This window comes from Gadus chalcogrammus, chromosome 20 (genome assembly GCF_026213295.1).
Source record: "Gadus chalcogrammus isolate NIFS_2021 chromosome 20, NIFS_Gcha_1.0, whole genome shotgun sequence".
In the NCBI taxonomy this organism is placed as follows: Eukaryota; Metazoa; Chordata; class Actinopteri; order Gadiformes; family Gadidae; genus Gadus; species Gadus chalcogrammus.
This window is the reverse complement of record NC_079431.1, coordinates 12,147,564-12,170,831: the sequence shown is the minus strand read 5'-3', so window position 1 is coordinate 12,170,831 and position 23,268 is coordinate 12,147,564. Positions and strand designations below refer to the sequence as shown.

General features: G+C 42.2%; 3 protein-coding genes across 4 annotated transcripts in view; 1 reads left to right on the top strand and 2 right to left on the bottom strand.

Moving 5' to 3' along the window:
- Positions 1-226: 226 nt before the first annotated feature.
- LOC130372995 (coagulation factor V-like) lies at positions 227-14,640 on the bottom strand. Its single transcript, XM_056579185.1, has 25 exons — positions 14,339-14,640; positions 13,793-13,875; positions 13,396-13,518; positions 12,689-12,901; positions 10,524-10,685; positions 10,135-10,356; positions 9,847-10,012; positions 9,574-9,754; positions 9,398-9,494; positions 8,916-9,121; positions 8,415-8,562; positions 8,100-8,312; positions 7,028-7,997; positions 6,438-6,606; positions 5,977-6,213; positions 5,584-5,809; positions 5,249-5,428; positions 4,912-5,028; positions 4,530-4,601; positions 4,349-4,434; positions 4,018-4,173; positions 2,793-2,937; positions 2,460-2,611; positions 2,053-2,235; positions 227-1,894 (listed from the first exon to the last, which is right to left on the bottom strand). Exons 1-25 carry the CDS (start codon positions 14,500-14,502, stop codon positions 1,748-1,750), a joined length of 4,818 nt encoding a protein of 1,605 aa, XP_056435160.1. The 5' UTR covers positions 14,503-14,640; the 3' UTR covers positions 227-1,747.
- Positions 14,641-15,194: 554 nt separating this feature from the next.
- slc35a5 (solute carrier family 35 member A5) lies at positions 15,195-21,887 on the top strand. 2 transcript variants are annotated; one of them, XM_056579876.1, is made up of 10 exons: positions 15,195-15,260; positions 15,946-16,123; positions 16,347-16,445; positions 16,534-16,667; positions 17,071-17,138; positions 17,615-17,803; positions 18,234-18,431; positions 18,554-18,681; positions 18,999-19,267; positions 20,174-21,887. In XM_056579876.1, exons 2-10 carry the CDS (start codon positions 15,997-15,999, stop codon positions 20,240-20,242), a joined length of 1,281 nt encoding a protein of 426 aa, XP_056435851.1. In that variant the 5' UTR covers positions 15,195-15,260; positions 15,946-15,996; the 3' UTR covers positions 20,243-21,887. The 2 variants fall into 2 exon arrangements, with proteins under 2 accessions (XP_056435851.1, XP_056435850.1); XM_056579875.1 differs by having other exon boundaries at positions 18,231-18,431.
- Positions 21,888-22,532: 645 nt separating this feature from the next.
- ccdc80 (coiled-coil domain containing 80) overlaps positions 22,533-23,268 on the bottom strand; it is a 14,256-nt gene continuing 13,520 nt past the window's right edge. The window contains exon 10 of the mRNA XM_056579874.1: positions 22,533-23,268. This exon is cut by the window's right edge and continues 429 nt beyond it. The gene's annotated coding sequence lies outside the window, so the exon portion shown is untranslated.

The window sequence follows — 23,268 nt, the reverse complement described above, 5'->3', positions numbered from 1 at the left end:
AGTCAGATTGTTGTTTTTGTTTATTGTTTAACAAACTGTATGTTGGCCCCATTAACCTGGATAAATTACTTCTTACAGAAATAAAGCATGTTCTGCCCTACACAGCTTCAGGAGTAGGACTACGGTATTCATAAATATACATTGTATTCATAAAGATATAGAGACATTGAATGATGCCATACTTTCAGTTTCTTTTATTTAAAAATGGTTAGAAAATTAGTAATAAAGTAAGTAATAAAGAAGAATAGGACTATTTGGCTAACATAGATCATGTCCTTATTTGTATTGAAAAACATGAAATGTTGGTACACAAACAGATCGCTGTTTAAATATTATTATAGGTTTAATTATATAATTATATGGTCTATGTTTGAGGTTAAATACTTTTTAAAAATATACCGGACCTGAATTTTAACCTGACATGAAAAATGTGATTGTTTTTGTTATTTTATGGACTATGCGGTCAAATGATTTATTTATGAGCGCAGCTCTGTAACTCATGTCAACATCATCAATTAACCCTCCACAAGGCCGGGAAAAGGTTTCTAAAGACAGCAGTTTAAGGGAATACTTAATTTCTTACACAAACCATAACGACCACAGCAGGGCCCTTTCCCCCACAAGTCTTTTCTGGCTGCATGTTTGTGTGCTTGTGTTAGTCTCTTTCTCCCAAGATTACAAGTGATTGGCACGCAGAGCTCTCCATAAAACTAACATACTTTTTTGCCAATATGACTACATATTTTTCCTTTTATACAGATTATTGAAAGAGAAGAATTAATAATACTATAAGAAATACAAACCTGTTGAAACCAACATTTATAGATTCATCCGTATTCCTTCATAATACAAACAATATAGGCTATTTATGATTTGCAGATAAAAATATATACATAAATTGTGTCGTTCTGGAATATGACAGCAGTAAGCAAATACTTTGCAACATTATAAACACAAAACACAACAAATTCATACATAAATCTCCATATCATAAAAAAATATATTTTGAGGTGCGTTATTAGGCCTATGCGTGGTTTGGGGGATTCTTTCAATTTTATCATTAACCAGGACGTCAATACATCAACATTATCATATTTCTTGACTACTTAGAACTTTTCATACGATGAAGTTGATTCCATAGAAATGCTGTGAGGCTAACACCTAAACACCTTTTTTTTGGGTTCAGTTAACCTAATGCAAAAGAGCGTATTTATGTAGTAGAGTGAAGCGACTTGTTTCTCCTGGTCCTATAAGTCAGCGGTCCCCAACCACCGGGCCGCGGATCGGTACCGGGCCGCGGGACATTCCTAACCGGGCCGTAGGTTAACGAGGCTACGACATGACTAGAAAAAAAAAAATATATATATATTTATTTTTTTAATTCATGCGAAATGCATGCACACTTAATAAACTCAATTTACTTCGCAATACTGTCACTCTTTTACATGCCATAAGTCTATATGCAGTTATTAGATTGCATATAACATGTTTGCATTTTTGGCAACCTCTGCGCAACATAACCCAACCACCTCTCGGTCCGTGAAACTTTTTGGAGAATCATACGGGTCCTTGATGCTGAAAAGGTTGGGGACCCCTGCTATAAGTGACTCTATAGGCATGTTGTTTGACTCCCAGCCGAAAGGTTCCCGTCCAATGTCCTATATTATCGACACACGTGTGTCACGCGCTATAGGCATTCATATTTTCAAAGAAAGTGCATGTGTCGAAGATCGTCTGCATGAGTCTGTTACTCAAAGTCACAGCCGAGCAACTCTATTCGCATGGCGATGGAGCTCTTCCAGCTCGTGGGAATGACCCGGATGAACCGGGAGAAGATGGGTGGGCGGATGTTGTTCCTCACAGGGCCATTGTTATCCATGTTCCCGATAAACCTCTGCATTCAGAGAAAAAGAAGGATAAAGAAAGGAAAAAGTTTAGAATCACAATGTTTTCTTTAGGAGACCTTCAATCAGCCACAAATAATCACAAACAAATACACGTTTGTGTACCTGCCATAAAGCTGTTTAAAACTGAATCTCCGCTAGAACATACCCTCGACGTATGTTCCTCGTCGTCTGTGTATTGCGTCCAGCGTATGCCGTCCTCACTGTATTCCAGGGCAAAGGAGACGACATACATCTCTTTGCCCCTAGATTTGGCTCCCTGCGTGATGATGCCTGTGATCTTCTTGACCTGGGTCAATTCTATCTGGAGCCACTGGTTTATGTCCGCTTTCTGAAGCCAAAAATACATGAAAGATGTAATATTACTTTATTTATTGTAATTAATTTATAATAAAAAACCTAAAATGTATTCAATCATAAATGAGTACAATCAATTAATACATTTGTACAATTCATTAATAAATTAGCTTATCAATGGTTATTTTGTTGCACTAGTGTTGTTTATTGCTGGTATTTTGTGTTTTTGAGTAGATTCATCAGTACTATCATCTGTACCATAGCCTTCCAGGCATTGACTTTTCCCCGTAAGTTGAGGCGAGCGAGAGATGGTTTCCAGGAACCACCAAACCAGCTGGTGGCTGTGGAGCTGGCCGTGATCTGATGGTCCTTGATCAGTCCGCCCTCCATACCCAGAGGCACAGAGCAACCTGCAACACGGGGGCTGGTTAGTCAAAACTCAGAAGTATTGCTCTTCTAAGACACTCTATTCCAATCTCCATCACAAAGCTGCATCAAAGGCATACATCAACATTTAAATCAACTTAGATCAATTTAAGTGATTTATTTGTCTAAGACATTACATTTATAATCATGTTGATATCTTCTCACCATCAAGCTCACAACCGTACATCTCCATGCGGACCGTGGCTCGTTTATACCAGTGGTCTGGGTGGAATCTAACGTAGCGTCCAATCAAAGGAGGGAACAGTATTTGCTTTTCCACACCAGAAGGATTCTTGTTTCCTCGGAAACTCTTCAAAATAGATGGACAAGAGAAGATAGAGGAACAGAGACAGAAGCAAGAGACGGAGAGAAGTTAAGATAAAACATTTTGTTTTCATTATTTCATTTTTATATAATAACAAAAAAGAAATACGAGCAAAGTGAGTCATAGACATCTTTTATCTAATAGGGGGCATGGTGTGAACTCCTTTGGACCTTTTGACCCCAGAATTTAAAAACTTGTCCACAGGCTTGCTGTGTTTTTTTGCCTTGAGACAGAAACTTACATCTCCATCCCACTGAAAATAGGGAACTAGACACGCCCACTGTTTTATGCACATTTACTCTACAGTTGGAGGTCACGCCCCTTTTAGCCATCTCCCCCTTTCGAGATGGCTAGAGATGCCACAAACCTTGGGTCCCAGGAACAACAAATCTGAGATTTCGATTTCTAGTGTTTACAGAAAAAAGTCTTGACTGCAAGACCTAGTTGACAAGAATTGTATGTAATTGTCAGTTTAGGAGACAGGGAGGTCCTTCGACCCTGACACTTGAAAACCACCAATCATTGGCCCCTTAAGCCCCGGGAGCAGGGGTGGTCCATGTTTTACGGTTAGGGTCTGACTTTTTTCACAAAGCAACCCGCAATTTTCACCGAGCAATCCCAAGATGCCCCCTTGTTGAAAGGTCTGGAATGGCCAAGTTCCCATCTCGATTCCTACAAATTGAGAATAATTTCTAGCAACAGCTTGTGTTAGAACCCCTAAATTGATATTGTATAAGACCATAATGGCAAGATTCATATAAAGAGACCAGACGTCTCTATCGTATTGACATCAATCGTAAGTCATTCTAGGCTCACACTTATTGTGTTTTTGTTTACATCTTTGTATGACTTCTCAGGGAGGGATTACATAGCTTTTGTTTGGATTGTATCTAGTTCAGAAGAGGTTTTGAGAGGTGAGTGTAGTAAGTAAAGTCCTCAGGGTAAACCTCCATCCCAATGCATTAAAACGTATTCCAATCCTTAATAATTAAAACCCCTGCTGCAGCGCTGTGGTGTCTGAGAAACAGGATACACTACTGAGGGCATTCAAGTTGCTGCACTGACCTTTCTAAATGATGGGCTGTCACCCTTGAAGAAGATCCAGCTTTTGCGGTCTGTGCTGTAGGAGATGGTGTAGTTGACCACGTACTGGGATTGAAGCCTCTCTTTGGCACCCTGGGTGGCCACCTGGCTTATCACCACTGGCCGAAGGAAATCCACCTGCATCAAAGGGTTAATAAGTCAGATCCTCTCTGTGGCATCACGTACCTTGCGAGCATAGTATACCCTTGAATGGCCAACAACTGCTGGGATACTAGTGTGTACACATGTAATTGTATGAAACGACCTGCACACACAAACACACAATCACACACTCACGCACACACACACACACCTGAATCCAGCTGTTGTCCTTATCTGTACTCCATGCGTTGTAATTACCCTTGTTATTCAGTCTGGCCAAATGTGGTTCCCAGTGCCCTTTGAAAGAGGCCAGAAATTAGTTTTGGTGATAGTGATAACGTATACTACTCTCAATCGCATGTGTGGTTGTGTGTCAAGCCATGACACAATACCTCTAACGTGGTTGGATGTGATCTGGCTGTCTTTCACACTCCCGGACTCAAGACCCATGGGATTGGAACATTCTGGGGTAAACAGACAGAAATAATAACATTAATCAAAAGAATGTGTTAAAGAACAACACAGGTCTGTGTCATCATCCAGTGAATCACTATACCAGGTACTTTAGAAAATGTCTTATCACAAAGATGTAGGTGCTATATCTTTTTTTCTTCAAATCTGTGGCAGGCGAATTGCAAAATGCTCTTTGGCTGAAACTGCACTAGAAAGCAATTATGACAAATTATATTGGAACCAGATGTATTTCTGAATTGGGGAGAGATTGTTACGAGGGTTTGATCCCCCAGACAGATACTGTTGGCGACCGGCTCACACCATTGTCAAGGACCAGGAACATGGTCTGCATTCCCTTCTGTTGGATGGCGCCCACCTCTGTATCCAGCTGCCACAGACCAGGCTTAGATGGCCACATCTCTAGAGTTGCAAAGCCGCCTGGGAAAGAGCATGGCACCGTGAGAGACTGAACCCATGGAATGACAGAAATGGCTCATGAGCAAAATGAAAAAAGAGAAATCATTATTCGATATGAAAAGTCAAGCATTTCATGAATTCTCTTTGCTTTCTATACCCCTATCACTTTCACAATATTTGTTGACACCACTGATTGATCAACATTGCACCATTAAATAGAGCATGAGCAGTGACTACTGACCAGGCAGCAGTGGGTACACAGCCTGCCGGTAGCTGTTGGTGTTCATTTGGGTGAAGGTCTGTCCGTGGAAGTGGACAGTGTGAACGTCCTTGGGAGAACCCATGTTGATCAGGTGCCAGCATGCCAGCTGCTTGGTGTAAAGCCTTAGTCCCTTCAGGCTAAATATAATGCCGTTGATGGCTGTGGGTCACAATGTTGAAAGGTCTCATGAATATGGTAATGATGTGTATCCTTACCAGGTTTTCTCTTCCTAGGCAAGAACATGGATAAGATCTTCATAGGATATGGTTGAACTGGGTACTAGCATTCATAATCTGAGTCAAACAACCTCTTACAATGAAACTGAAGCTTCTCTTTGAGGTTGGGATCCAATGCTCTTCCAAGTCCAGGACTCTTCTTCTTCCTCATCATCTCAGAATTCTTCTCATAGTACCAGCTCTGAGACTCATCAAAGGTCATGAACAGGAGCACAAACTCCCTCACATCAACCAGCTTGGTGTTCAGGGTATCTTTCCGACAGACCAGCAGAGGCCCAATTAAACCAGAGTGGAGATCTCTTTCCTAGAAGAAATCAAATTGTCCATTATATTACTACTTAAAAAGTCGCATTGGCCATATAATGGAGGAATACATTCAAAGCTTTGCGTTTCATAAGCGATAATATTTTTTATGGAATCTATTTTGAATACTGCACCACCAACGGACCAAGGATATTCAATTACACTTACAGGATTGACACCCGAGTAGTATGCCCAGGTACGGCATGAGGACTCGCCTGGCAATGGACCCACCCTCTCGGGTACCGCCCATAAGTATGTGAAGGAGGTATTGGGATGAACCTCATTGTCATACTTATACCAGTATTTGGAATCGTCCTCATAGGACAACCCCTCGGTTCGCTTGGTATAAGATACTCCATTTGGGTGCATTGAGTATGGACGGCTGGCCCTGTTCCTGAACACTACCTACAAGCAAGGGGTTGAGCAATAATAATTGATTACAGTCATTGATTGATATGGAAAATGTGTTATTATTTGTTAAGTCATTATTATATTTATAGTTGTCATCTACGAAAATGGAGAGCTCCAAACATAAAGGAAATCATAGAATATGTGATCTCCAAAAGAGATTGATTTTAATGTGTTAGAAATGTTCTTAAATAGTGGCAGGCAGGGGCTGCTAGTCTTACCATAATGCTCTGTCCAACCTCTGCCTTGATAAGCGGCCCAAGGATGCCTAAGTGTTCCTCCATCTCCCCACGAAGGTTTGGGGTACTGAAGGTACTGTCCAGGTACTCCCGGAACACCACCTTGGTGAATTTGGTCTCCCGCCCTGTTTGGAGTGTCTTTTCCTGCTTCCTAAGAATGCAACAGGATAAATGGTATCTTTCAAGTCAACCTGTGTAAGATAAAGCCCCATCCAGTTAGTTGGCGGGAACTCAATGACTGTGTTTTGTCCACTCTAACTGGCGGTGTAACTGTGTCACGCAAACTAGCGTAGCTCTGCTGCCTGGGTGGCATAAATGAGAGGGTTTTTATTGCGTCTATGGGTCAATTATTGTGCAGCAATGGAGAGGTACAGCATTTATTATTTGTAAAATGTATAAGTGATATGATGTGATTTATTTGAGAACATTAATGAAATCACTATCGAACAGCATTGACTACAGATATGTCGGGTTATTTGTAGCTACGAGCTAGGTGAATGTTACACATTGCAACTTTTAAACATCTGTGCATAATGTTTGTCCTTCTGTCAATGAAATGACTATGTACTTACCTCTGTCCATAACCAGCATAGTCCCACTCCACCTCCTCAGCAGATATAAAAAACTTCCTCACATTCTTGCCCACAGTTTTAGGGTAGTACTTGGTGGCTTCATTGTCTCGATCGTTAAGCCTATAATCGCTCCAGTCCGACCGGGGAACACCAATGACCCCCAGCATGTTGATGAGATCCTCCTTGCTAGAGACGGGCTGTATCTGCGGCCCATTGGGTTGCATCCCGCGGGGGGAAATTCCCGGATTGAATCCCAGAGGAGACACCGGCGGGCCACTCCTGGGCTGGGGCTTGAATTCTTCCCGCCTATTGATTTTCATGCTCCGGCCTTTCTGAGACAGTTGGCGGAGGTTCACCTCGTTCGTCTTTGGCTTCTTTTTTGGGGTTGAGGTCATTTGAGCTTCAGGAAGAGGGGCATCGTAACCAAGAAACCTAACAATTTCATTCGGGATCTTCAAAGGGACAGTTTGGCGTTTCTCATCATGGTTGTGTCCCCGTGGGACTAAGCGGCTGGTTTCTATGGCATTTGAACTGTGGTTTTGAAGGTAGATTACTATTTCCTCCGAGCTTAGTGAATCGCTCTGATCCTCAGAGCTGGTGTCTGGCCACTGGCTACTGGTAGGTGCTGGGGAGCCAGAGATTGAATTCTCAACATCAACTGCATCATAGTCAAGGAGAGAGAGGTCTATCTGCTCGACGTCTGAATCTCTGCTTTGCTCCTTTAGAGATCTAAGGCCTAGTTCGTCTATGTACCTTTCTGTTTCAATATCAACCTCTACTTTTTGATTATTTTCAACCTTTTGCTTCTTTTTCAATTCGTCTTCCTTTTTGATATCTTCCAAAGTCGGGGGTTCCCACAAAGAAAATTCGTTGTTTGACTCATTGTACATTGTACACTCCATATCTTGGAACCTCAATCGCATGCCCTTGGTTGACTCCTGGGAGTTCAGAGTTGTGAGCAGCCAGACCCCTGAATCATCCAGGAGACAAGAAACGTTATTTAGTATTATTATCAATCAAACATCGACATGGACGATGGCTTTTCACAAAATCGTGGCGAGCCACAACTGACCAATGTTGTCCATGTTCATGAAGATTGTTTCTCCTGTCATAGGGTAGAGTCCGAGGATGTCTTCAGTGCGATCATTGAGATTAAAAGTGTGGCCATAGAAAGTAGCAGACTGGATGTAGTCCTGTGCTCCAACACTTGACAAATGCCAAGAGGTAGTTTCCCCATTACATAATCCCAAAAGTTGACCGCTCTCAAACACATAACCATTAATCGCTGCGAAGAAAAAAAAAGAGAGTTGTATTTGTGTTTGCCAACCAAAATAATATTGGACACGAAGAATGGCAGATGGAAGATATAAATGATAGGGAAACTCACTGTGCATGACATTCGACTTATAAAAGTCTGGATCTGCCTTGTTCACAGTTTCTTCACCACATTTGCTTTGGATATTGTCATCCAGGTACCAGCTCTTGTTCTCATCAAACACCATGAACATGGCATGCTGCTCCCTGTCTGTTTTAATCTTTGAACAAAACAAACCCCATCGTATAATTACACGCCATAGCTTGTATGCCTCTTAGTTAAGTTAACCTACTGTTAAACTGACTATTGAGAGCAAGGTGTCACTGTTGGATCCAGCAGTCCTATAAACCAGCACCCTTAGGTTGCTCTTCACAAAACCAGATTAAAGAAAAGATCGGATCAATTTCACCTTAACAATTTTAATAACCTTATCACATTTAACTTAGCTGGCTGAGTTTGAATATTCCCTGCCTCCAGCGACATGATTGGTCGATAAATGTCTGACCAAACATGTTAGTTTACATCTTTAGTTGTTAATCAAAAGTCTGATTTGTGAGACTAGGGTTGTGTTACCTGTGCATTCCAGTTATTCAGAGACTGACTCTTGCAGATGAGGAGGGGTCCTATCAGCCCGGAGGCGATGTCCTGGGGTGTATCCACTGCACTGTGGTACAGGTAGGTCAGGCACCGTGCGTCTGTAACCAGGGGCTCAGCTTCTTCAGCCACTTTCCACTCATAGCGGTGTGTCTGTCCTGGCTGGACAGCATGGGTCTGATTGCCTGGAAATAAACCAACAAGCTATTATTGTCTTCTGTTCTTATAGAAATGGGCAGTCCAGACCATCCAATCAATTGGATTTGAAGTATCTATGCATAGCATAGATACTGGAATGATGGAATCCTAGCAGACCCATCATCCGCTAGGATACTTCCATTCCATTCTCCTCTGGTCAGATTTGAATTTGTTAATGTGCTTGTGTAGCTTATCGTCGTGTTATATGATCCATTTTGTTGTTGTTGTGCTTGTTGTCTCTTGAACAGTGTTCTGTTGCCAACCTCCTTCAGGATACGTCGCTCCCTCTTGTGACTTCTCGATGGTCAGCCCATGTGGGTAGATGCTGTAGGGCTTGGAAGCCATGTTCTTAAAGACCACCTGTGAAAGATCAATGGGAACATATAGTCAGTACACTTATCACTTCAGTCTGGAAGTAGGTAGTAAGTCTGACTCGTACCTTGATGACATCCCTGATCTGGGCCCTGATCACAGGGCCCAGTATGCCGACCTCTGCTTTTCTCTGCTTTTCCTCTGACCTCTCGGTGAACGTTTCATCTGTGTACTGTGTATAGACAGCCTTTTTGTAAGTCCCGCCTATTCTGTGGTTACCCTGGTCAAGGTAATTGACCTTGAAGTCCCTAAAATGAATAAAAATTGAGAATGTATATTAGTAATAATAAACACTCTTTGTATATTTTTGCTAGAAGCCAACTTTTCAAAGGGTATTAACTCGTCAATGTATGCTGGCATTTTGGGGGCGTAGTTCCACATGATCTCCTCAGCGGCGATGTAGTACGTCCACTCCTTGCTGTGGCGCTGCTGCTCTATGGTCAACCTACGTCGGTTAGCTTCGAAGCCCTTGCAAGTCCTCACATCCACAAAGCCATGCATGCCGGCTGCAATATGGACATTTTATTTGTTAATGTATATTGGCCTTACCATATATCAAAAAATGTACTTTACATATGTGAATGTCCAGCTCCATAGCCACTGAATGATGTGGTTTGAGTGAACATACCTTCCATGTGCTTGTTGGTCTGTGAGGACAGGAGCCAGCGGCCTGGGTGAACGGCCCTCATGCTGCCAGTGGTGGCCGAGCCGCTTACCAGCCCCACGGTGGACATCTTGTGGCCCCGTTGCTGCAGCACTTGGCCGTTCATGTGCACAGAGAACACCTCCTGCTCGGAGCTCATGCCCACCAGATGCAGACTCACGGTGCTGTGAGCACAGATGCCGACATCTGGAGAGGAATTGTATTGATTAATTTGGGTGCGTCCATGTTTGTCTGTCTGTATATGTGATAATAACTCAAATAAATAGTTTAAATACAGAAAATATTAAATATGTTTGCTAACTGACTAATTGACCTATGACTTATTTTGGAGGACAGGATGGAGGAGGACTGACCTGGTAGGGAGCCCGCGGCATATCCATTGATAGTGTGCATCACGTGGTTGCTTGAGGAGTAGCCTGCTGGGGTGAACCAGCTCTCTTTCTCGTCAAACACCCCGAACAGGAACACATACTCCTGTGGGAAATGCACTTGCTCGCCAAACTCATTTAGACTGCCTGGGATCAGAGAGAGACCGAGGTAGAGAGAGATGGTTGAGAGATATCACTGACGATGCATATGATCGGGGCACCCTAACTAAGGTTTTGGATATTTCTTTGTCAAAAAAGTCCTTATATATTCTCCCTCTCTTTGTTGTTGTTATTGTTTATCTCATAATCGACCTGCTTTAGGATTGTGAAGTGGCCTACACAGCTCAAAGTAAGGGAACAGTGGGGTGTTCCACAAAGCCGGTTTTATCACATAACCGGGTAAGTTAACCCAGGGTTTGCTGTAACCCTAGGTTTTCCGTTCCAAAAGGATCACGGTATGTTAGTTGCTATAGCAACATATGCTCTGAATCAAACCTGGTCGGACCAGGTTTTGCGCAGGTTAAGTTTGAAACATAACCCGGTTTTGGGTATTTCCACCGGCGTTCACCGCAGATTTCATGTGTTCACAATGGCATGCCCTTTTGATGAGAGAACTGCCGATATCAGAGCGCAAATTATACGTGCAATCCACCGGGAGCGATTGATAAGACCACGGCTCGACATCTTGGCATATTGGATGACTTTTTGCTGGAGTGGAGAGATAGATTCTCGCGCAAATCTTTAATATATTTAAATAGCCTTACATAGCCAACACTACCAATCGAGGACCTGGCTTCAGTTCACTCCAGACTATTTGCGTAGCCCTCCGGGTTTTTCAAATGGTAGTTTTATCTATAGGCTATAATGGCTATAATGCTGGAGATGCTGAGCACATCACAGTCGTTTCAGATGACCCATCAAAGATTTGTATCGGCCTCCTATCATACAAAGAGCAATATTGTCTGAGTACTATGCCGAGAGGCATTTACAACATAATGTATAAAATAGTCCCAACGGACTTGCATCCACTGGAGAATGTTCGATCGTAGCCGGCGGCTTCATTACAAGCACTGATCCATCTTGATCTGTGAAGTCGATGAATTGTCACTTTTAGGTTTTCTACCCAGTTACCAAAAAAAGAAACATTTGGAATAGTATGCGCTGTGGCAAGCACACGGTTTGCATGTGTTACTTCGAAGGCAAAAAAAATCGAAAATGCAAGAAAACACAAAAACCTACATTCAACCAGTGTGGGGTATGGCCCATGACTCTCTGAGGTGGTAGGTACCTCCAGGTACCCCCTCCATGCCAGGGCGCCCTGAATTTATGTTTATTAACAGCTCCTCCACCGGGGTCAAGACAATTTGAGGGCCAGATCCAGTCTGCCGACTGTCGGCCTTTTCACGATTGGCTTAAACAAATGGCTTATTTAAATTTATACCAATACGATGGTGGGAAAAGCTTACCAGTTTGTATGTTTTTTATACTTCATTTTTATACTTGATCCTCTGACAGCTTGGAAGCAATCGGAGTAGGCTACATATTGTTTTAGAAGAAAGGGGTTATGTGGTAGGATCTTTAAGAATGCTTAACTGGGATATTTATATATTCATGGCTCAAATGTTAAGGATCATGCTTTTGACGTGTAACTAACGCATTTACGCGGTCAGCGATCCGCTGCCAGGCTTTGGTTCTCCGGGTTCCAGAGGTTTTAGCGTTCCCTTTTCTTGTGATAATGTCCTTCTCCTCGTCATAGCTCTCCAGGAGAACCTAGAGTTCCATTTCATTGAAATTAGCGGCCCGTTTTGCCATATCGATCAGGGTTTCCATGATCCATACATCACGTCTTTTTAAGTTTGGCGTGGACGCGCACAACCCTGTGTTAACCAACCCCGAGTTGATTGAACTAATGCATAACCGCTGCTGTGGAACCGAAAACTCTGGGTTGGTCGGCACAGGGTCAATCAACCTAGAGTTCAGCGTTAACTCTGTGTTTGTTAAACCTCCGTTCGTGGAACACCCCTCAGGAATTGCGTCGCAGTACACTGGGATATTATTACACACCCTCTCTCATCTGCCACTTTAACATCTTACACTCTACATATGAAATGTGTTGTGTGTCTGAGCAGTCATCACACGGGAGGGTGTACCTGGCTTGCAGAGCAACAAGGTGCCGATGAGGCCACTGTTGTAGTCTTTCACCACGTTTAGGTGAGAGACATAGGTGTAGGTGAGGCAGGCGGGGTCGTCTTTCTGCGGAGCTACGGCGGAGGGGACCTTCCAGTGATACGTGTGCTCACCACCAGGGGGCACCACATCGTCCTCCTTCTCCTTCAGAGAGGTGTTGTCAAAATACGAAGCCCCTGCAAGAAATAGTTTACAGTCAAAAAGGAAAAAAAAAAAAAAATCTGCTTAGACAATTAAACAAAAAACAAACATGGTACTATGGTATATATTTCTATATATGTATATATCAGGCAAAATATCCTTTATGTTTATAATTTTTGGATTATAAACACTGATGATAGTGTTCCTATAATGGCTGCTGAAAAAAAGGCTTATTGTAAAAAAACTTTGTTTTTATGCTGTAAACCTGCTTGGGTTTTTGGATAGTCATTTGTTTTGATAGTAAGTTTTAGACGTTCTGTCCTTTTTTATTGTCTCTGCTTCCTCAGGCTTGTTGTATTAATGAACTTGTTCCAGAAGAGCACTTATATGTTTGGTTATTGTTTTCTGTGAGGGGATCCCAGACTGATGCCATTCATTCAACAAGACTTCCTGTTGGATCTTGGTTAACCACCGGATTCAGTGTGGCCATGATATGCAAGTAAGCCAAGGGGAAACTGCAAGCACCCACCCTCCGACTGTTTGCCATAAGCGATTCCATGTGGGTGGAGGCTGTAATCCTGGTCCGCCATGTTCCTGAAGGTGACCACAATGGTCTCTCCCTCCTGAACCCTCAGCGTTGGACCCAGCAGACCTGTGGAACATCGATTCACCTCATCCATTATCAGTCATGTATTCAGCTTCATCTGCTGGAGTCATTTGAATTCTCATCATGTCACAGACTTTCACAGTATTGAACAATACTTAATCTATTTTAGTGGGTGAAAACAATATGGCAATGATTAATATAATAAAAATGACTGACTGTATCGGGCTAAATTATTTAATAGTAGTACATTTGGTAAAGCTATTCAGGAAAAATTATGTATTTAGAATATAGTAGACTGAATGAGATGAACAGGATTTACCTAGCCAGGTTGGATGAGTCTTGGGCTGCTTGAAGTCTCTCTCATACTCCCTAAAGACTACTTTCTTATAGGTGGAATCGTTCCTGGAGCAGGGTGGAAAAGTACCAAAAGTGAATTCACCCATTGCGCCCATCACCAGTCAAGCTTTTTCAACAGTCACAGGGGAAGGAAGCTGAGGAAATGTTCCTTACACAACTTTGTAACTAGCTTATGCCAAAACTGAATCTACAATGAGGATATTTTAAATATTATCCAATGATGATTGCATCGCATACTACAATGTTTTCAACTGATTAGAACAGCATGCACTGGCAGTCAAATACAACCGCTTCTCTCAAGTTATCCACAGACTCTGCAACATGATTACCAAAGAGGGCCAATGCCATGCCAAAGTTAATAATTTACTAATTCACAAATGCCAAAAGTCACGAAAGCCAACTTAATAGACAATACCTGTTCCTTATGCTGTTATTACATGAATAAAATCATCACTACACATCAAACATGAATTAACAGAAGTAGAAATCAAGTGGATTAGAGGCATACCCAAGAGAATCCTTGCTCGAGTAGTTCCAGTCAATCTCAACAGCAGCCACATAGTAATGTCTCTCCTTGGGGTTGTCCTGGTCTGCTGTGACATGTGGAAGAACAGCCAGAAGAACCAGGAAAGGCACATAACACTGGGGTCCAGCCCAGGAGCAAAGCCTCATATCTGGGGGTTGGAATGACAGATGATAATGCACAGTCTGTTCCTCAAGCCAGGAAACCGTATTCTGACACAGCGCTCCGCACTCTACACGCTTTATCTGTTACTGACACACATACAGAACCACGAGCAAACACATATAGAGAAGTTGCCTAGATTTTTTTCAACCTGTTTAATGGAAACCATCTGTGTTTTGACTGGGCGTTTCCTTCCCATCATCTATACACAAGAACTGTAAAGATGACAAATGTATGACCAACTATGCTAACCTCACAATTCCTGGATAAATTATTTTTTTATAAATATAAAGTATGATCTTCCTACACAGCTTCAGGAGTAGGACTATTAATAAATATACATTGTATTAATAAAGACATAATCATACCTTCTGTGATTTAATTTATGAATGCTTTGAACATTACTACTTAACCTTATATGCATGATAATATATGAAATTTTAGTACACAAACACATTTCTGTTAAATTATTTTTATATTTAGGCCTATTTGAGGTTCTATTTTGGTTCTGAATTGTATCAATAATTTTTATTGACCCTTGATACATCAAATTATTGTTTGTGCTATGTTATTATTTTGTATTTTTATGGACTATGTAAAAGGACATTATATACTCCATGAACGCAGCTCTGAAACTTATGGTGACGTCATCGTTGCACCCTCCACAAGGCGCGTGCGTATTCAATTGAACCAGGAAACGCGACAGTTTTTAAGGACAGCTGTTAAAGGGAATACGAAAACATACGTAAGAAACCCTTTGATACTTGTTATTTTAGGACAATCCTCAACATTCTCATATAGCTTACTGGTGAACATTTTACGCAGAGTTTAGAGGGCAGTAACAATTCAATTTTGATCATGGCTGCAATGTTTACACTGGAAAACTGTCCGGTAGTTTGCTGTTTGGATGCAGGTGTATACATCTCCAGCTCAAAAAGAAAAATCATTACACCATCAAGCCTTAAGTGTAACAAACTATAGTACGTTTGCGTAAGTCATCTTCTGATAGAGGAGATCAGCCCCACCTCCGATGTAGGCTATGCAGTACTACTTGCATTGTGATGTGAATTGGTAACTATTTTCCAGTGTAGCCCGATATCCTACATGATAAAGACTCGTGCCGTCTTGCTTTAGACATCTCTTTATTCCATTCCTCTATAGAACATGAAGATCGAGTCCGGAGTAGAACCTAAAAGTTTTAAAACAATGGTCTTATCTGTTCCCTTGACTGTACGGAAGTGAAAGAACAAATGTGCGGTCGTAGTTCAGACATTGATACCATTGATACCTTGTGATGAAATTGAATGTTATTCAATTAAAAAAGTTTTTTTCATTCTCTTCCTATTATCCCTGTTTCACTATATTCTCTACATCTTCACTGTGACGAAACTAGGTCTCATATACATATCTTCATGTTTTGGTTGATTCAGGAGCTATTAATGTGAGACTTCCAGCAGAGCGCCTTGCCCCTGGCATCAGCCATGGCGTGTTGCCTTCGCTGTCCCAGGCTGTGCACCTGCTCACTGGCCTACACCCTGTGTCTGGGCCTGTGCTTTGTCGCTCTCGGGACCAGTCGCATCCTGCTGCTCAAATATTCAGCCAATGCAGGTGCAGTTCATGACTGAATGACCGTTCATGACAGTTTTTGTCTCCCAAAGTCTGGAGCTCAATGTGGTCAAGTTTGTACTTTGATTGTATTTCGATATGAAATACACATAATGAAACCTAAATCCTACTGACCCATTGTATTCTAATTGAGTTCACTTTACTGTACACACATTCATATACTATTTTCAAATTGTACGTGTATCAAATGTCACTTCACTTGCAGCAAACAAGTATGACTTCCTCCCTGCATCTGTCAACTTCCTGGCGGAGGCGATCAAACTGCTCTTCTGTCTTGTCATGTCACTAAGGGTCATAGTCCGAGGTAAGCATCACTGACCAAAGCACTGCACTGACGTTTTCGTTGCTGCTCATGGGCTCATTCGTCGCTGTGTGTGTGTTTCTTCCATCAGAGGGACGCTCATGCAGAGAACTGGCTTTCTCTCCTGGTCCGCACTTCCTCAGTTTTCTCAAGTGGTCCGTTCCAGCTTTCCTATACTTCCTCGACAACCTCATCATCTTCTACGTCATGACCTACCTGCAACCTGTGAGCTTCCCCTGCCTGTTAAGACTTGTCAATAGAGTCGATCCCTGGCCATAGATCAACATTACCATGGCAACACTTTAAAATTGTTAAACAAACTTAACATATTGTCTATATAGGCAGTCAGAGATAAGAGGAATGTTACACCCTGAAAGATTGTTGCTTGGGATTTTTCAATCCCTATAGTAGAGATTTTGAAAGGAAATGGCGATTTTAAAATTTGAAAGGAATTTTATTTACGTTTATCAGTCACAGATAATCCTGTTATATCCTCTTATAGTTACTTTATTTTTGTTATATTACTGAATGATGGACGTTTCAGTATTTGTCTTCTGGCAACGTTTTTGTGTTTGAAGCAATGCCTTGTTAACTGGCTTATGATCTAACACTGTACCCTCTGTCCCAGGCCATGGCTGTGATATTCTCCAACTTTGTCATCCTGACAACAGCCGTACTCTTCAGACTGGTGCTGAAGTAAGGGACATTTTGTAATGTTCTGTTTGAGCCGTAGAATATGGACGTTTTGCTGTTGTTGGAAAGGTTCTTTATCATCCCATTGCAAAGTAACCCAGCCAATAAGCAAGTAATACATTTAGCTGGAAACGGCTTCTTATCTTATCCCGTTGTTTGGTTGTGAATGCTCTCCGTCTCCCGCTCTGGCCTCCCCGTAGATTGTACAATCCAACATCAGCAACGGCCAAATAGAACATCGATCTGATGTTTCCTTGACAACGCAAAAGTAATACACCCAAATGCGCAGCAGAAGAAACATGATTTAGGTCATTAAAAAAAACATAACGTTATAAAAGAGTAACCAATATCTGACCACTGACGGTAACTGTGGTGAAAGCTGATCACCGGGCTGTGTCAACCCTTGGTGGTTTATTCCGTTTGTAACTGCCTTACTTGCTGCTCCACCTTGGCCTGTCGTTCCTCTGCTCCCCCTCCAGGAGGCGCCTGTCCTGGGTCCAGTGGGCGGCGCTGCTCATCCTGGTCCTGGCTATCGTCTCGCTGACCACAGGCTCGGCAGAGAGCCAGCGCTCCCTCCCCGTGGCGGGGCTACACGCCATCCCCCTGTCCGCCCCCTCCAACTCCTGTGTGCTGTACACCCAGCTTCTGGAGCAGATGAGGAACAGCAGGTGGGCCAGTGGGCCTGGGTTATAGGATCGGGTATTCGTTCAATTGATGGTTGTATTAAACATGGGTATGGGCTGCTTTTAAATGCTATGCTCTCACTCCCTTCTAGTATTTTGTGTTTCTATAGATTTTTGGATTTTATACAGTGTAGAAGAGCAGAGTAATCAGTGGAACCGACTATCTAACTCTTTATCCTTTTAGAACTCCTCTCGTACAGTCTCATCCTTGGTTTCAGCCAAGTCCATGCCAAGAATGAATTTTCTTTACATGTTTTTGACCAACGCAATCTCGCCAACGTACTCGGCGTGTTTTGCAACCGGTGGTGACTAAAGTTGGCTTGCCCAACACAGAGGGTTTCTTCATCCAGATTCGGTCGGCCTGAACTCTGACTTCAATGACAACCAAAGCATTTGCTCTGTGGTGTTCCAGTAGCGGCGAGTGGTGGCCGACCTCGCCGGCAGTACGGGCCTGGAGGGACAACCTGGTGGTCAGGCTGCAGTCGCTGGGCATCGGCCACATCCTCCTCCTCCTCCAGTGCTTCATCTCCTCCATGGCCAACATCTACAACGAGAAGATCTTCAAGGAAGGGAAGCAGCTCACCGAGAGCATCTTCATCCAGAACAGTAAAGTGTATGAGACATGCACGCACACACACCCAATCAAACACACACAAATCCTGGAAGCTTTTTTGCAAGAGTTTTGCAATATCCGTTCCAGTCAGGTTTATTCTTACAAAATATTTTATTTTGTAGTTATGCGTTTGGTCTGGTCTTCAACGGCCTAACCCTGGGGCTCGGCAGAGAGGCACGGGGCCTCAGCCTACACTGTGGACTCCTCCATGGCCATAGCATCTACTCTCTGGCTCTGGTTCTGGTCACTGGTGAGTTGCATAGGTTAAGACCCTGATGATATCATGGAGAACTATTGAGAATTGAACATTGACTACTTCACTACTTTTCACTACTATAGTAGTTTATATATGAGGACCATGCATCCATTGGACATTTCACACCTTTTCTCATCTGTCGGAAGGTTCACAACTCTCTGTAATGCAACCTAGAATACCAACTAGCTATACGATTGCTATAAAATTGTATCAAAAACAAATATGAGATCAAGTCTTTCCTCCCTATTGAATAAAACCCAGTAAGAATTCCTTGTGCCGTTGTTGCTGTGTTTGTTCTTCCTCCGGCTCAGCTGCCTTGGGTCTGTCGGTGGCCTTCATCCTGAAGTTCAAAGACAACATGTTCCACGTGCTGACGGGTCAGATCACCACTGTGCTGGTCACGGGCCTCTCCATTTTCCTGTTCGAGTTCCGGCCCTCGCTCCACTTCTTCCTGCAGGCGCCCGTGGTGTTGCTCGCCATCTTCGTCTACAACGCCAGCCGGGCCAAAGACCACCAGTACAACCTCCTGCAGGAGAGCGCACGGGGTGTCGACGGGGAGATCTTCGAAAGGTCCAGAGGGGTACGCAGCACACAGGAAAGCACCCTTTTTGCACTCCTGTTTTCTGCCAACAGCTTCTCTCCCTCACTCTTTCTCAATGCGCACAATACCTCATTTTTGACAAGCCCTAGCACTCATACCACTACAGCTGCTGACACAAGAACCTGGTTGTGACTAGGTAGCCTGGCTCTCATAATTGCGATTTTTTTTCTGTGTAAATGAAACCCAATTCATTGCCGTGAGGGTTGTTTACTTTAGGTCTTACATAGCCTGTTCAGATGAGGGTCTTTTTTTTTATGATGTTTGAGGTAGAGGAAGTAATTAGAGAAAACGCTCACTACTGCGTTTTGTGTGAGGCTGCTGTCGCCAAGTTAGTGTTGCCTTCTGGGAAGTTGCTTAAGGTGGCCTGTCCTTCTGAAATGAGCATTAGAATTGGCAACATTTACATCAACCAGATATTGATTTCTTCCTTTCTTTCTACAGATCACATTAATTGATCAAACATTTATCCTGTGCGGTAGTGTTAGGAGTTATTTGTGATTAATCTCGGATCCGGCGGTCATTCTTTGTTATAGCAGAACTGGCCCTGAATCCAGAAACTGCAAAACTAGTTTTGGAGTGGCCAGTCTAAAAGGTCTTGATTTTCAAACTTTCCAGTCATTTCTTCGATTAGCATTGGTGGTCCGGATAAGATGTTTGCGCTTGTGTTCCAACCAGGAAAAGTCGACTAGTGCTGGCTGAGTTTTGTTTTTGTGGTTAACCAATTTAGGCGCTTACAGATTCCCCTCCTCGAGCAACACAATTGGTAAAAACAACTATGAGGTGATATAAAATGAAATGCCCCGTTCACCCAGATTTGAGCTTGCTGCTATCAGACTTTAGACCATCGTGTTTGGATTGTGACTTGCTTTTGTCTCCATCTTGTAGGACGGCGAGGAGCTGGAGAGGCTGACTAAGCCGAACACGGACAGTGAATCAGAGGAGGATTCACTCTAGCCCGACCCTTGCCCTCGATAAATCAACACATTGGTCTTTGTATCATGTCTGATACTTTGCCACACAGATGTACTTTTCGTGCCATTCCGTATCTGTGTTTATGCTTCAGTGAGAAGAGGCACAATGTCTTAAATGACCCTTTTGGGTGCTCTTTTGGGCATGTGCCATCATTTGTCGCTGTTATTGTGACTGCAATAGTACTGTACAAAGCTGTTCAAATGTGCCTGTTCATAAGTGGTATCTTGCTGATACCTTATGCTGTCACTGATAAAAGTTAAAGAAGAATCGTGCACTCTGAAACAATTGACCCTTTTCACAGCACATCAGTGGGAAACACGGGAAAGCCTTCTACCCGTGCCCTAGCACATGAGGAGCAGACCTGACTTAGTGTCATGGAGGACACCTGGGTTTTTTCTACCCTGGTGCCTCTGTGAAACCAGTCCATTGGGTATTACTTTGATTCTTATTGGAGGGATGGGGCCATGATGTGATGCTCTTGATGTAACATTTAACATCAGACTTCTACATTTCTTTTTTTATTCTTAATTGTATGGCATGGATTGGGTTAATCTTCTCCTGTGTGTGTGTGTGTGTGTGTGTGTGTGTGTGTGTGTGTGTGTGTGTGTGTGTGTGTGTGTGTGTGTGTGTGTGTGTGTGTGTGTGTGTGTGTGTGCGTGTGAGAGAAAAATAAGGGAAATAAGGGATGATGATCATTGTTGTCTTTCTTTTTTGTCTGTAACTTATCGAACCTTTGCCTGAATTTCTGAAAATAAATTCAAATGCTACTGACCATATCATGTGTGCAGTTGCAGTTGGAATGCACTCATATAATTATATTATAGGTGATTTTGGCACTTTTCCTCAATTTGAACATGTTAAAAAACATGTTATCAAAACAAATGGTAACTAAGTGAAATAGTAAATCTATCACTATACTTAACACTCTTTGTTTGCCTCAGTTGCTTGCACAATGCATATTCCCAGATCTGTTTATATTATGTTGCAATGGCACTGACTTTCCAACGACGCACACACTGAGTGTTGAGACTATTGGCAATTTGAGCTTCGACGGTGCAGACTTCAGTGGAAACCTCGCCCTGTGTACTTTTAAATTCGGAATGTGGACAAGTGGTGTAACGTATGCCGCAGCTGGATTCGGGGCTGTGCATCACACTGCAAGACGTGATGGAACAGCCCTTCTGCATCACTGCTCGCAGTGGCAACACTGACCACAGCAGCATTAGCCAGCAGGTCTCTGTGTATAGTAAGGTTGGTCTTATTTTAGATATTTTTTGGCTTTTTTTCTGTTCTTGGCCCTTTCTCCAACTACTGCTGTGTTTTCAAAAAAAAAAAGAAAACACATCAAATTAAATCCTTTAGGATGAATTCTTACGAAACCGGCCACTCACTCAGATTCACTGACTGAAACTTCAATGTTGGTAGCCTTTCAGGAGGTCACCAGGGTCACGCAAAGGGGTCTTGGGCCCTGTTTCGCACCCTGCTTCTCCCTGTCCAACAAGCTGCTCAATACTAAAGTGGTGAACCAATATACCTACTTTTGAAATTGTAGTCACTTTATTGCACATTACTACTTTATTAGGAATAATCATGCCTACACTTTTATTTATGTCCATCAATAAACATTTTTTATGTATTATTTTTCCACTTATTTTCACTTTTTGCTTGCATGCAGCCACAATATATTTGTTTCTGCCTCTCGCATGCATACAATACTGCCTTTTCAACTGTCCTCAACAGTATACCACTGACCCAACATGGAGCTGGCTGTGACTGGGTCACCTGGTTTCTATAGATGTGATTTATTGCATTAAGTGTAGAACGAAACCCAATTCCCTGCCATTAGGGGTCTTTCGGTCCTACTCACCTCACATTAATTCAGGGACTCTATTTTGGTGATGTTTGAGGAAGTGAAAGTAATTCGATGTAACAGTTTATTTTTAGGGTGGCTGCTGAAGCCAATTAAGTTAGTATTAGAACTCAATAATTGGTGATTCTTTTGTAATGAATGTAGGCATATTTTGTGTCGCTATGTTAAAGTGAAGATGCAATAGAAACGGTGGCTTTGATTTCTGTTTGTCCTTCCTTTGGAGGCAAATTAAATCCTTTAGGATTAATAAACCAAGTATAATTTAAATCTAATTCCACTGTCATGATGGCTGTACCAAACTGTTAATAACGATGTATTACTGATATCCAAATTATGTATACAACCATGTCATGTATTATTATATTTACTGTGCATATAGTTATTGGAGGGAGGGTCTTGAGCGATGGTGCTTCTAATCTTGCTTTTTGTAGAACTGAGCCATGGTGAAGAACGACAGATAGAGGGAACAACACAATACTGTCAAAACAACGTTTTTATAAGTTTCATTCAAATTATACTACTATGTTTAGATCCATATGGAAGACAATTTGAAAAGAAAGTGAACTTGTATTCATTTTTACCACTAGGTGGCATAATAAACCAACAAATTTTGACAATTTACTCAATTGGCAGTCAATCTCAATTGGAAGTGAAGGAAAGTGTCTCCAGCGTAAAAGCAATATCTTATATATTATACTTTGTAGCAGTTTGAACAGTATAATAGTAAAATCATGTGTTACATTTTCACTATTTGTTCAATCATGTGTTCTCCTGTACCTCAACACATGTCCAATAAATAGGCCTACATATATAGCATCTAGAAGTTAACTAGTTCTGAATAGTGATATAGTGACCATGTCAATTCTGCCCTGAAGTTAGTTATGAAGACAGACCATAAAACGTGCAAAACATGACAGCAATAAACCAAAACAAAGTCAAGAGCTACATATCAGAAACCCAAGTTTAATCTATACACCTGTTTCTAATGTTTTGTATAAAACTTCATCCTGATCCTTAAATTGCTTTTCTTGCATACGAGGATAAAATAACCGAGGGTATGTGAAAGCAGCAGAAAGCCTCCACTAAGTGCTAAAAAAAACAAAGGACATACAAGGACTCCACTCCCAACATAACTCCC